The 13,576-nt window shown below is 48.7% G+C and overlaps 1 protein-coding gene and 1 non-coding gene across 2 annotated transcripts; one reads left to right on the top strand and one right to left on the bottom strand.

Moving 5' to 3' along the window:
• Nucleotides 1-6,367: 6,367 nt before the first annotated feature.
• LOC121303480 lies at nt 6,368-6,522 on the top strand. The gene has a single exon (XR_005947805.1). It is a non-coding gene; the product is annotated as a 5.8S ribosomal RNA (ribosomal RNA).
• A 3,973-nt stretch (nt 6,523-10,495) lies between these two features.
• Nucleotides 10,496-12,954, bottom strand: LOC121303458. Its single transcript, XM_041234183.1, has 5 exons — nt 12,560-12,954; nt 11,861-12,444; nt 11,578-11,761; nt 10,771-11,485; nt 10,496-10,679 (listed from the first exon to the last, which is right to left on the bottom strand). The coding sequence occupies exons 1-5, from the start codon at nt 12,586-12,588 to the stop codon at nt 10,515-10,517; spliced, it is 1,677 nt and encodes a 558-aa protein (XP_041090117.1). The 5' UTR covers nt 12,589-12,954; the 3' UTR covers nt 10,496-10,514.
• Between the last annotated feature and the right edge of the window lie 622 nt (nt 12,955-13,576).

Raw genomic sequence — 13,576 nt, 5'->3', positions numbered from 1 at the left:
ACCCTGGGATCCTTCAAGAAGCTGCTTGATGAGATTTTGGGATCAACAAGCTACTAACAATCAAACGAGCAGGATGGGCCGAATGGCCTCCTCTCGTTTGTAAACTTTCTTATGATAGTCTACAAGGCGGGTAAGGACCACGGCAACGCAGACACCTTGAGTCATGTGCCACTGCCGGCCACTTCCCAATCCACATGTCTGGAAGACAGGGTGCTGATGATGGAAGACATAGCGATGGTGACTGCAGAGGAGGTGAGAGTGTGGACAGGTAAAGATTCCATACTGTCTTGGGTGAGAGAGTACGTTTTAAGGGGGTGGCCACAGCAGGGGGAAGGAACAGATTTTACACCTTACTCTGCTAGGAAGACAGAATTGAGTGTGCAAGATGGTTGTGTCTTGTGGGGGGCATGTGTCATCATCCCACAGCGAGGACGACAGGCTGTGTTGGAACAGCTGCATCAGTGCCATCCAGGGGTTTCGCGCATGAAGGCTCTGGCCAGAAGTTATTTCTGGTGGCCCAAACTAGATGAGGAGATAGAGACACGGGTAAAGGCATGTAGCAAGTGTCAGGAACACTGGAAAGTACCAGCCACAGCCCCGCTACATCCCTGGGAGTGGCCAGACAGACCCTGGAAGCGATTACACCTAGATTATGCAGGACCGTTTATGGGGCAGATGTTTTTGATACTCATAGATGCTCATTCCAAATGGATGGATGTTTACCCGGTAACTTCATCAACATCAGCTGTTACAATTGACTGTTTGCGAAAAAGTTTTAGCAATCAGGGATTACCAGAAATGGTAGTTTATGATAACGGCAGCTGTTTTGTCAGCTCAGAGTTCAAGGAATTCATGAACAAAAATGGCATTGTCCGTGTTACATCAGCCCCGTTTCATGCGTCTTCCAACGGTCTCGCAGAACGAGCCGTTCAAATAGTCAAGACGATGATGAAGAAAGCGGGAGAAGGAAGTATGTCAACTAAAGTGTCAAGGGTACTATTCAGCTATAGGTTAACACCTCAAACAGGACACACCTGCAGAGGTTCTATAACCACCAGCTAGAGTAACCATGCCAGATGAACTTGGTCCAAACAATGCGGACACTGTCTCAGAGCAGCTTGCTTTGAAATCAGAGGAACAAACTGGGAGTTCCCCAAAGGTGGGCAGGGACAATCAAAGCATAGCACAAGCTGTGTGTCCTTCCCAAAGAACTGTCAAAAAGCCTGGTTACCTGAAGGACTTTGACTTGTAAATAAAACATTTTAAAAAAAAAGTTTGAAATTAAATGTTTATGTACAGTTAAGGATGGACTATTTTGTGTAGTTGTTGTTACAGCAATAGTTCAGAGACAACATAAGAACATAAGAAAGTTTACAAACGAGAGGAGGCCATTCGGCCCATCTTGCTCGTTTGGTTGTTAGTAGCTTATTGATCCCAAAATCTCATCAAGCAGCTTCTTGAAGGATCCCAGGGTGTCTGCTTCAACAACATTACTGGGGAGTTGATTCCAGACCCTCACAATTCTCTGTGTAAAAAGTGCCTCCTATTTTCTAGTATTAGTGTTACATTTTGTTTATAACTGTGCTTAAACTGTTTCCAAATTTTAGAGAACCTGAAATCTTAAGGGGGGAGAATGTAGTAATGTGAATGCTTATGTATATAATGCGGTTCAAGTTATGCCACTAGAGGTCAGTAGCGCCCTACATACTTACCCTCTACCTAGGATACCGTGGGGTCGAATGTGTAGGTTTCAACAGATATTGTTCTAATAAAGACACTGTGATTAAAGTTATACTCTTGCATCTTGGGATCTCGGGTTATTACAGTGTGAAAGTTCAAATCAGAACTGGGAGGGGACACTGTGTCTGCTTGAACCACGTGGTAATTGTACGATTCTGCAGCGTGTGGTCCAGTGGTTAAAGGGCTGTAACCAGGAGGTTACCGGTTCAAACCCCTCATGTAGCTTGACCTCTTGTGCTCAGTCTCGTTGTTGTAAGTGACTCTGCAGCTGATGCATTGCTCACACACTCTAGTCTCTAAGTCATCTTGAGTAAAGGCGTCTGCTAAATAAACACATAATAATGAAGTTACAGATTTACACACATAAAAAAACAGCCTATATTAATTACAGAAATAATCTATACCCTTTTCAAAGACATAACTATAAATACATTTTAAAATGACATTGGGATACTTTATAGTCTCTGTTTTAAAAATTCTGTATCAATAAAGAACATGTTTAATTTCCTGGTTTTAGAGTTAGCAGTTTGAGTTTTATTGAAAAACAATACATTTATGAGAAAGACAACTATTTTCCTTTTCCCCTGGGCATATAAAAGCTAAAAATAAGTGAAATCAGAGGAGCTATTCATCAGCGCCGGTGTTTAGAATTGTTTTATTTATTTATTTATTTTAGAAATGTTTACTGAGAATTTCGTGTTTACATTTTTCTTCTTAAATAGCGAGTGGTTCATCAGACTGTCATTTGGTAACAGCGACATTGGAAACATCTTTTCTGTCAGATTTTCCACCTGTTTCGTGCATAAATTAAACTGGACACTCCCCGTAGAACCGCCTACAAGACAAGACAGCGGTCAAATTAAAAAGGGAGTCATTAAATCGATTGTGAATTGCGGATCAAACATCGCATCTCAAGGACTCGACAATGAATCCACTGCGAGTGAAATCAACACAGCTGAAGTCTGTCGCAAGGTTGCGTTTATTACGCTGACGTTCACCGCATTGTAAATATTACAGGTTCGCCGTCTGACTGCAGCTTCAGCTGTATTGTTTTTATTCTTTCAAGTGTTTGACTGTTAGGCTGTGAAGGTGTTTGATTTGTTTTCTGTATCCAGTCGTGGTAATTGCTATTTCTGCGTTTGTTGTATAATGTAAATAGCTGATATGTGGATCTATTCAGAGAAAGATAAATAAATAAATACATGACGGGGCTTGGTGGGATAGACATTGGAGTGTGTGTGTGTGTGTGAGGGGACGGGCGGGGGGGGGGGGGGGCGGGCGGGCCCGCCGGGGGCGGGGGCGGCCCGGCCCCCGGGCCCGGGCCCGCCTTGGACGGGCAGGGCGGAGCAGGGCGGGAGAAATCTGTACAGTGCGCCACAGTCAAACCACAGCGTATCTAATTGAAGCAAAGCCTCGCCCCTGTCGTATAATTTTGCAATGCCTTACAGAGCCCCAGAATGAGTGGCACGTCGATAGCCAATCTAAAACATGAAACTATACTGTAGATTAGAATCCCACTATGTCGTGCCTTTTTACACTCACATCTCGTGCTCGCCAGTGAGCCCGGCCGCTGATTTGCTTCGGGCGACAGCAAACAAAATTAAAGGCAGTACTGAAACTTTGAGTTAATTGTTAGCAATAAATTAATAAATCAGTGTATACTACATCCGGTACATGGCTGTAAGTATTTTTTTAAAAATTACTACTTGCAAAATAGTATTTACTAATTTCTATTCATCATACATTTCTGGCAACCTGTTTTCTATTTGTATTTTAAATACATTTGGAGACCATTGGTTTCTATTTAACTAGTTTCCTTGACTATTTTGCAACCCTTGACTTCACTGTGAACTGGAACTTCTTATCTGCAGTCAAATGCTCTCCCACTGAGCTATACCCCCATTACACAATGCCCTTTCTGCCAAACACAAACAACAGTGCCAAGCTGCAGTTCAGAAATACAAACACAATGGCTAGTTATTTTTAATTTGTATCCCCCAGCAATATTTTTCAACAAAACTCAGGAAATATCGTAAGGTCCATCAGGTAATAGAATAAAACATTGTTATACATATATCTCTTTGGAAACACTAAACGGAATACATAATAATAAGAAAATATTTAACATTTGTTTTAAGAAATTGAGCTAAATACAAAGTATAGTGTTGAAAAAAGAAATAAGCTTTTATGGTCTCTGAAGTACTTTATAACGTTCCCAAGGGTGTTCGGAAAACATGGACACTAATTCCAAGATGTCACTATAACAAATAGATTTTTACTGCATTTTTATAGAAAGAGCCTGTATTTCGAGTGCTCATGAGAAGTTCACTAATGGCACCTTAATTTCTGCAGTTGGGAAGGTTTTCTTTGCTGACCTCTACATCCTTAGTAGGTTTTTGATAGCTGTCTCTTTGACTTTCTGGTCCTTGTTGTTGATTCTGAATGATAGGATCACTTTGGTCACTCCTCTTTCTGTTTTGGCTTTGTCCAGAAGGTTGGCTGCATGTAGGAATTTTGCTCCTGGGTAGCTTTCAATCTGTATTTGGCTCTGGGTGTGGTCCGGGATTCTGTGGAGGTTGGAGTCACCATGATGAGAGTGTTCTTGTTAGTTTGCAGGCTCCAGTCTGTTCTTTTTGTCCATGTTGATGTATCTGTGAACCTGGTAGGCTCTCCTGGGCAGTGTTGCTGGACTGCTGCTGAGTCGTTGGTTCTCCGGTAGTGTCTGGGTAGGGGTGCGGTGTGGGTTAGGGTTGGAAATGGGGGTGCAGCGAGGGTAAGGGTTGGAGATAGGCTTGTGGTTAGGGTTGCAGTTAGGTTTGGGTTCGGGGTGAAGGGTGGAGTTAGGGTTAGGGTTAGGGTTAGGGTTAGGGTTAGGGTCAGGGTCAGGGTCATGCTCAGGCTCAGGGTTAATGTTAGGGTTGGGGTTGGGGTTGGGTTTGTGGTTAGGGTTAGAGTTAGGGTAAGTGTTAGGTTTAGGGTCAGGTTTAGGGTTAGTGACGGTTCTGATTTTCAATAAAAAAACTCCTTTTTCGACAATATCTGTGTTCTGTGTCCCTTCTTTAAAAGTAAAAGGGGGGTGGGTGGTGAAATTGTGGCTGGGGATCTGGCTTTGGGGTCTTGGTCTTGACGGCCATAGTGTGGGGCGTGTTGCAGTCTGGATTGTGACAGTTACCGCCGGTCCCGGGCTACCTTCCCGGGTCCCCGGCTACGTTTGTGCATGGTATTGGCTCTGGTTCCTCGTCCGCGTCCGGCCCCTGATCCATCAGGGGACGGCCGGCCTTGGAGGTCTCACGCCGGGCAGGATCTGGCCCGGGCAGACGCTGTTCCCCAGTGTTCGGCGCCTGCCCGGTCTGTCTCTTCCAGAGTGCGTTCCTCGTCCGCGTCCGGCCCCTGATCCGTCAGGGGACGGCCTGCCTTGGAGGTCTCGCTCCGGGCAGGATCAGGCCCGGACGGACGCCGTTCCCCAGTGTTCGGTGCCCGCCCGGTCTGTCCCGTCTGGACCCTGATGTGGTGTGACCATAACCCGGGCCACCCCCCTATGCCGGTTTTGGTTCACCTAGTTGCAGAAGGCATGGAATGCTGCTGACACCGCGGGGGGCGGGGGCTTAATAGTCGGCTATTTTTGGCGGGTCCAGCCGGGGAAGGTGCTGCTGGGGTTCTGGAGCCCTGCCCGGGCTGTGTAAGGTAGCAAGGGTCGGTGGGAGCCAGCAGTGGGCCGTGGGAGCTGCTGCCAAGGTCCTGGAGCCCTTTCCCGGCTTGCTGAGCACCCCAAGGGGTGGTGGAAGCGAGCAACCCGAGGTGGGAGTTGCTGCCGAGGGGAAGGATCCAGGCAGGCGGCTGGGGTTGACGGTTCCCCTGGAGCCGGGGCTATGTTCCAGGAGTCCCGGCTAGCATCACACTTGCTCGCGTTGCAGTTCTCCTGCCTGGGCTAGTTTCCCGGTGGTGATAACGGGTAACGGGGAATCAGGGTTCAATTCCGGAGAGGGAGCCTGAGAAACGGCTACAACATCCAAGGAAGGCAGCAGGCACGCAAATTACCCACTCCCGGCACGGGGAGGTAGTGACGAAAAATAACAATGCAGGACTCTTTCGAGGCCCTGCAATTGGAATGAGCACACTTTAAATCCTTGTCGCGAGGATCCATTGGAGGGCAAGTCTGGTGCCAGCAGCCACGGTAATTCCAGCTCCAATAGCGTATATTAAAGTTGCTGCAGTTAAAAAGCTCGTAGTTGGATCTCGGGGCGGTGGATCCCCCGTCCCGCGAGAGGGCCTACGGTGTCGGCGCGACATTTCCTTCGACCGGTGGCATCCTACTACGGGGGGCACCCGGGCGCGTGAGGGTGAGGTCTTGAGCGGAGCCGAGTAGTTCCGGGGGCGCCCTGGCGCAGCCCCGTAAAACGCCTGGCCCTCCGAAGGCTCAGGCGCATGATCGCGTCGGAGAACCCATCCCCTCGGCATCTGCGGCTGCCCCGCAAACCGCACCGTGCATCCCCCTGGTCCAGGTACCCGTCGCCTCCGAGCGGAAGGTCTAACACCTCGGTGGCTTCTCTCCGAGCGCCTGGCCGACACTTGTCCAAAGTTTTCAGCTGAAAGAGAGAACCACGCGCGTGGGCGCGGACGTAAAGACTACTCTTGGTGGTGGATCACTTGGCTCGTGCGTCGATGTAGAACGCAGCTAGCTGCGAGAATTAATGTGACTTGCAGGGGCACACTGATCATCGACACTTCGAACGCACCTTGCGGCCCCGTGTTTGCTCCTGGGGCCACGCCTGATAGGTGTTACAGAAACGTGGTTGTCTGAGAGTGATGGGGACGAATTTAATATTTGTGGGTATACACTGTATAGGAAAGACAGGCAGGACAGAAGAGGAGGAGGGGTAGCGCTATACATAAGAAACAGTCTTGAAGCCCAGGTGTTAAACCTGGACAAAGAAAATAAAACCGAATCAATATGGGTCAGAATAACGGACAAAAATTCAAAAGGCATAATAATAGGAGCATGCTATAGACCGCCAGATTCAGGCGGTGAGCACAATAATCTGTTATACAATGACATTAGAAATGTGTGTAGCAAAGGAGAAGCCATACTAATGGGGGATTTCAACTTCCCCCAAATAAAATGGGAAAACCTGGTGGGTAGCGCGAAGGATGAAATAGAAATGGTGGAAATGACAAATGACTGCTTCCTAACACAATTTGTGAAGGCACCCACTAGAGGGTGATTGATTTAGTCTTTTCAAATAACAAAGATAGAATAACTAAAACAGAGGTCAGAGAACCACTGGCAAACTCAGACCACAACATGGTCTCATTTGAAGTGTTTTTTAAATCCCCCAAAAAAATGACTAAAGCTAAGGTTTACAATTTTAGAAAAGCAAACTATGAAGGTATGAAACAGAGACTAACAGAAGTAGATTGGAGTAAAATAGAGAAAACACCCACAGAAGAAGGATGGTTGTTCTTCAAAAATGTAGTACTAGAGGCACAAAACAATTATATCCCTAAAGTAGACAAATCTAAATGTAAAACTAAATTGCCAAAATGGTTTAATAGATCAATAAAAAAAAATATTCAGCGAAAAAAGGCACTTTACAGAGCATTAAAAAAGGACCAAAAAGAAAGTACGCAGAAAGAGTACACAGAACTGCAAACGCAAGTCAAAAAGGAAGTTAGAAAGGCCAAGAGAGAAATAGAAATGAACATTGCTAAGGGAGCTAAAACCAATTCCAAAATGTTTTTCCAATATTACAACAGCAAGAGAACATTCAAAGAGGAGATTAAATGTTTAAGAGATACAAATGGCAAAATCGTAGATGAAGAAAAAAAAATAGCAAATATGTTAAATGATTACTTTTCACAAGTTTTTACAAAGGAAGATACTGACAACATGCCCCACATGTCATCCAGTTCCTGTCCAGTTTTAAATAACTTTAGCATAACTGAGGCAGAAGTGTTAAAGGGACTAGGAGCTCTTAAAATAAACAAATCCCCTGGGCCGGATGAGATCCTCCCAGTAGTACTCAAAGAAATGAAAGAAGTAATTTACAAACCGCTAACCAAGGTCATGCAGCAGTCTCTTGACACAGGGGTGGTACCGACAGACTGGAAAATTGCAAACGTAATACCGATCCACAAAAAGGGAAACAAAACTGAACCAGGTAACTACAGACCAGTAAGCCTGACTTCTATTATATGCAAACTTATGGAAACTATAATAAGATCCAAAATGGAAAATTACCTATATGGTAACAGGGTCCTGGGAGACAGTCAACATGGTTTTAGGAAAGGGAGATCGTGCCTAACTAACTTGCTTGATTTTTTTGAGGATGCAACATCGATAATGGATAATTGCAAAGCATATGACATGGTTTATTTAGATTTCCAGAAAGCTTTTGACAAAGTCCCGCACAAAAGATTAATTCTCAAACTGAACGCAGTTGGGATTCAAGGAAACACATGTACATGGATTAGGGAGTGGTTAACATGTAGAAAACAGAAAGTACTGATTAGAGGAAAAACCTCAGAATGGAGTGTGGTAACCAGCGGTGTACCACAGGGATCAGTATTAGGTCCTCTGCTATTCCTAATCTACATTAATGATTTAGATTCTGGTATAGTAAGCAAACTTGTTAAATTTGCAGACGACACAAAAGTAGGAGGAGTGGCAAACACTGTTGCAGAAGCAAAGGTCATTCAAAATGATCTAGACAAGATTCAGAACTGGGCAGACACATGGCAAATGACATTTAATAGAGAAAAGTGTAAGGTACTGCACGCAGGAAATAAAAATGTACATTATAAATATCATATGGGAGATATTGAAATTGGAGAAGGAATCTATGAAAAAGACCTAGGAGTTTTTGTTGACTCAGAAATGTCTTCATCTAGACAATGTGGGGAAGCTATAAAAAAGGCTAACAAGATGCTCGGATACATTGTGAAAAGTGTTGAATTTAAATCAAGGGAAGTAATGTTAAAACTGTACAATGCACTAGTAAGACCTCATCTTGAATATTGTGTTCAGTTCTGGTCACCTCGCTATAAAAAAGATATTGCTGCTCTAGAAAGAGTGCAAAGAAGAGCGACCAGAATTATTCCGGGCTTAAAAGGCATGTCATATGCAGACAGGCTAAAAGAATTGAATCTGTTCAGTCTTGAACAAAGAAGACTACGTGGCGACCTAATTCAAGCATTCAAAATTCTAAAAGGTTGACAGTGTCGACCCAAGGGACTTTTTCAGCCTGAAAAAAGAAACAAGGACCAGGGGTCACAAATGGAGTTTAGACAAAGGGGCATTCAGAACAGAAAATAGGAGACACTTTTTTACACAGAGAATTGTGAGGGTCTGGAATCAACTCCCCAGTAATGTTGTTGAAGCTGACACCCTGGGATCCTTCAAGAAGCTGCTTGATGAGATTTTGGGATCAATAAGCTACTAACAACCAAACGAGCAAGATGGGCCGAATGGCCTCCTCTCGTTTGTAAACTTTCTTATGTTCTTATGTTCTTATGTTCTTATGTTCTGTCTGAGGGTCGTTTTTCCCATCAATCGCCCATCCCGCCCCGGGGTGAGGTCGGGCGCGGCTGGGGGCGTCTTCAAAGGGGACGCTGCTCCCCTTCGTCCCCCTAAAAGCAGACCCGGAGGAGAACCCCGCCGCACGTGGGGGGGAGCTTGACGCGGCGAGGCGGCAGTCCGTGGGTGCGGCCCCTTCCTCGCTCGAGGCCCCCCAGCCTGGGGCGGCGATTGTACGCTCTGTGCGGCCGTCGTCGGAGACGTGAGGCTCGGAAGCCCGCGGAGCAGCCCCCGGCCGGTGCGCACAGTTCCCACGATCGCTTCCTTTGTGGCCCTCCGAACTAGAAGCAGCCCGACGCTGGTCCCCACCCCACCCGGCCCGGCATGGCCGGCGGGGGACGGACGGTCACCAGCGCCGCTCTGGCCCTCTTCCGGGGGGGCCAAGCCTCTGAATCCGACCTCAGATCAGACGAGACGACCCGCTGAATTTAAGCATATTACTAAGTGGAGGAAAAGAAACTAACCAGGATTACCCCAGTAACGGCGAGTGAAGAGGGAAGAGCCCAGCGCCGAATCGCCGCCCGCCCCGGCAGACGCACGAAATGTGGAGTACGGAAGACCATGTCCTCGGCGTCGACCGTGGGGGGCCTGACATTCACCCGGCGAGCACGGGTCCCAGAGACCCTGTAGAAAGAGCCCAGAGGCCGATGGAAAAAAGTAAAACAAAACGGGATTTAAAACACACTCCCCCCCCCCGCGGCATCTAGAGCCTGCCACGGCTTTAGGACCAACAGGCCTCTGGTCACGTAAAACTTAATTGACCAGAGTCTCATTCGTCTTTAAGCTGCGGAAGGCTGTAGGTACGACTCGGGGTGGGGGCTTAATTCCCGTTTTTTTTTTTTTCCAGGGAGGCAGGACAGCCCTTTGTGGCTCCATTAGCGGCTAAGTCCCGTAGTCCCCACCGACTTCTCCAAGCCGGCTTTGAGTTCCAGGGAGTTAGATATATTAGTGCCTAAGCAAAGTAGGTACGACAGACTCATGCTGGGTGCCTGTGATTCACAAGGTCTCAGCCTCAGAGCCTATTGATGTTATTATCCCTGCAAACTTCCCTTGTGGAACGAGATAGCTCATACTGCCCAGGTTTGGCTTCGTGGAGCTCAGACACTAGTGTGACCCTAACCCTAAACCCTAACACCCTAACCCTAACCTTAACCCAAACCCAAACCCTAATCCTAACCCCAATTAGGTTCACAAAGAGGGTCTACAATGCAGGACTGAGCCCCAGGCTCTCCTCAATAAGAAGCCTCGCCCGCTGGTGATTGGCAGGGGCTTGGTCATGGACATAGAAGGAGGCTTGTGTCTGGAGGCTGTGGCTCATGTGCCGGGACACGGTGGACTTGCTGACCTCCCCTTGAGACTCCCATGTCTGGGGGGGAAAGAATAACAACCAGGCGTTAGTTCATGGCACTACACTCTGCACATGCAATGAGGCCCTCGGCCGAAACGTTACGACTTACATATGTGGCCACTGCGCTGCGGATCATACCAGCCGTCACCTTGACTCCGATATCGCAGGCCGCCCATGCCTTGGAGAGCACGTTACCGATCTTTTTCAGGGGGTTTCCCAGGCGCGTGAAGAAGAAGGTCTTTGGCTGATAGAGGTAACCAGGCAAGGAGACCCTCAGAGCACTGTACCTAAGCAGCCAGTCGTGCTCCTGCTTAGACACCACCATAACCGCCACGCCATATGTCCCCGCGGTCTTGTGATCGGACACGCGTATGTGGAAATTATCTTCAAACTGTTTGGCTCCCTCTACTTCACCGGCCTTCATGTTCATCAGGACACCCCGCCTGTGTCCGTTGTGCAGCATCATACGCCCGCAGAGTAGCCCGATCAGGGTACCTACATTGCACAACTCGCCCTTCTCACAGAGCTCCAGCATCTGGGGGATTAGCTCCCCACACCTCTCATTGAAGCGCTTCAGATGTTCCTTGGGGATCAACTGTTCCTGCCTTGCATCTTGCACTTTCTGGCGGTGCAGCATCAGCTCTCGGTGACCCTGTCGTCGGAAAGACTTTAGGAAGAAGGCAATCGAAGACAGGGTACGTTTCTTCACTTTCAAATCGCTTAACCGGGCCTCCAAGAGGTAACGGATGAAGCCAACAACATCGTTCACGTAGCTGTGAATCGTACTCGGCGACATAGAAGAACAAGACAGCGTACGATACCACCTGGGGCAAGGAGACAGACACGGGGACAGGGAGTCAGTAACAGCAACAAAAACGGGGGGACAGTCAGAGCTTTGCAACTGCTTCTCACTTACTCATGACACCGCTCCGTGTTGCTCAGGAAACCCAGGTCCTCGCTCACTACCTCGCCCTCGGGGGCATCAGCCATGCACCACAGGAACCGGCGGATGTGCTGGAGAGCTTGGTTCGTATTCTCCAGCTTCTTGGCATGGGGCTTGGGACCCAGAAGGTACTCGCGGTACAACCGGAGGCATCTCACTGCAAGGGCAGGAAAGTTGGATCATAAGCCATTCACCCAACAATCCGTGTTTATTGAAAAACACACACACCATGTTACACGAGGCATCAAAAGCTCACCATCGTCGCGGGACGGATCCCCCGAATGACTGGCCATGGGCTCGTAGTCTTCATCGTTTGACGACGACAAGGACGACTGAGACGATGACAGCGTGCGCAACCTGGGACCTTCCATAGCTCCGGACGGGCCGTCACTGGAAGATGGCAACTCCTCACGGGCTCCATCCTCTGACCCAGCATCTGGTAAGTAATCTTGGGTCGAAGACACAATGGTTTCTGGTTCAGCTTCACCGGGCATATCCGTTTCAGAGACCGACATACAGGGGTTGTCGATCGGCCCATCCGACGGCACCTCGGGGCTCATCAGCGGCATCCAATGTAGCGAATCTAGCCCAGGACTGGGCGATTCCTCTGAGTGCTGCAATGTCGAGTGTGGTAGCTCGCATTCCCCAGGCTCCTCCGCAACAAAGACCGGCCTCTTGGGCAGCTGGAATGAAACATCGCCCTCTGCCTTGCTCTTAGCCTCTGCCATCAGGCGAGCATAGGCCGGGTCGCCGGACTTAACCTGATGCAGGCGATACAGGTGCCGGTCCAGCCGAACGATGGCCTGTCGCTGGCAGCCAGGCATCGGGCAATCGAGCACCCTGGTAAGGCACCGAGACAAAAGCACCAAACCAATGCCATTTACCAGTTGCTCTCAAGCATTAATAAATGCACAGAGATCAAAAAGTACGCTCACAAAGGAAAGATTAAAGTTACCTTGTCTTTCTCTGTCCCCGGGAATCCATTCTCTCTGCCGGCTCACAACAAAGTGAGCGGAGGCAAAGATTTATAGGAGAAACCCGGAACAACTCGGCTTACATATCCGGCTACATCATGGTGTGAATGGACCATAAGATGCGGGAAAGGACAAGGGACGAGGCAGCAGGCCGGCCCTATCAAGGATTGTACGGTCCAAGGACGGACGCGTTCATTCAAAAGGACGTGGCCACAGCCAACTTCCAGAAGCCGACGTCCAAGGTGCAGGAATCATCACACATCCGTTAACTTGGCCAGACATGAGGGAGCCAACCGGGGGTAAGGGACCAATACCCAACCTTTCCTCAAACAACCGCACCTAACCGGGGGTCCAGCAGCCTGCCTGGACCCTTCCATGGGACGACAACCTCTCCACATGCTAGCCAGGGGGGTAGCCGGGGATAACGGAAGTCACCCGCGCGCCGGGGAGCAATGCCCACCCTTGCGGCCACTGCGAGACTCCCGGCTCTCTTCCACCTCTCCACATGCTAGCGGGGGGAGGCCCGAACCTAGCCGCCAACGAGCGCCCCAAAACCCGGCTTCCTTCGGCGCACCCCCCGCCACAAAGTGATAAAAAGATCCAACTTGAACCGGGGAAAGGTAGTGAGCAGCCACCTACACCCCGCCTACGAGGCTACCAAGAAGGCCTGAGCCTCAGCCACACGTCCATAAGCGACTTCCATCCTGACTTAGTCGTTTCGTTTTGATCGATAAACCGTGTTGGCGAAAATCCCCGCGAACTCCCCCGTTGTCCTCGGGGGGTCGGGTGCCGAAGGGGGCGAGGTGCCGGTTCAGGCTGGGAAACCCCCACCGCCGCCCAGCAGGAGCCTTTGGATCGCGCCCTTGTCGGACTTCCGCAGACGGAGCCTCGGTGGCTATGGTCATCCAATGTAAAAGATAGGCGACATGACCATGCTTTTTTAAAAACTTAGTCTCTGGCGGAGGCAAAAAACTCATGACTGTGGTCATGTCATGTTA

Source organism: Polyodon spathula, chromosome 32 (genome assembly GCF_017654505.1).
Source record: "Polyodon spathula isolate WHYD16114869_AA chromosome 32, ASM1765450v1, whole genome shotgun sequence".
Taxonomy (NCBI): Eukaryota; Metazoa; Chordata; class Actinopteri; order Acipenseriformes; family Polyodontidae; genus Polyodon; species Polyodon spathula.
The sequence above is the reverse complement of the archived record's forward strand: the minus strand, read 5'-3'. Positions and strand labels throughout refer to the sequence as shown.

What these genes read in the sequence shown, in the direction of transcription:
- LOC121303458 (XM_041234183.1), bottom strand. Translation starts at nt 12,588, where the DNA reads ATGGATTCCCGGGGACAGAGAAAGACAAG. An exon ending in CGGGGACAGAGAAAGACAAG is followed by an intron (nt 12,445 to 12,559) that starts GTAACTTTAATC and finishes GTGCCTTACCAG; the next exon opens with GGTGCTCGATTGCCCGATGC. An exon ending in GCAGCGCAGTGGCCACATAT is followed by an intron (nt 10,680 to 10,770) that starts GTAAGTCGTAAC and finishes TTTCCCCCCCAG; the next exon opens with ACATGGGAGTCTCAAGGGGA.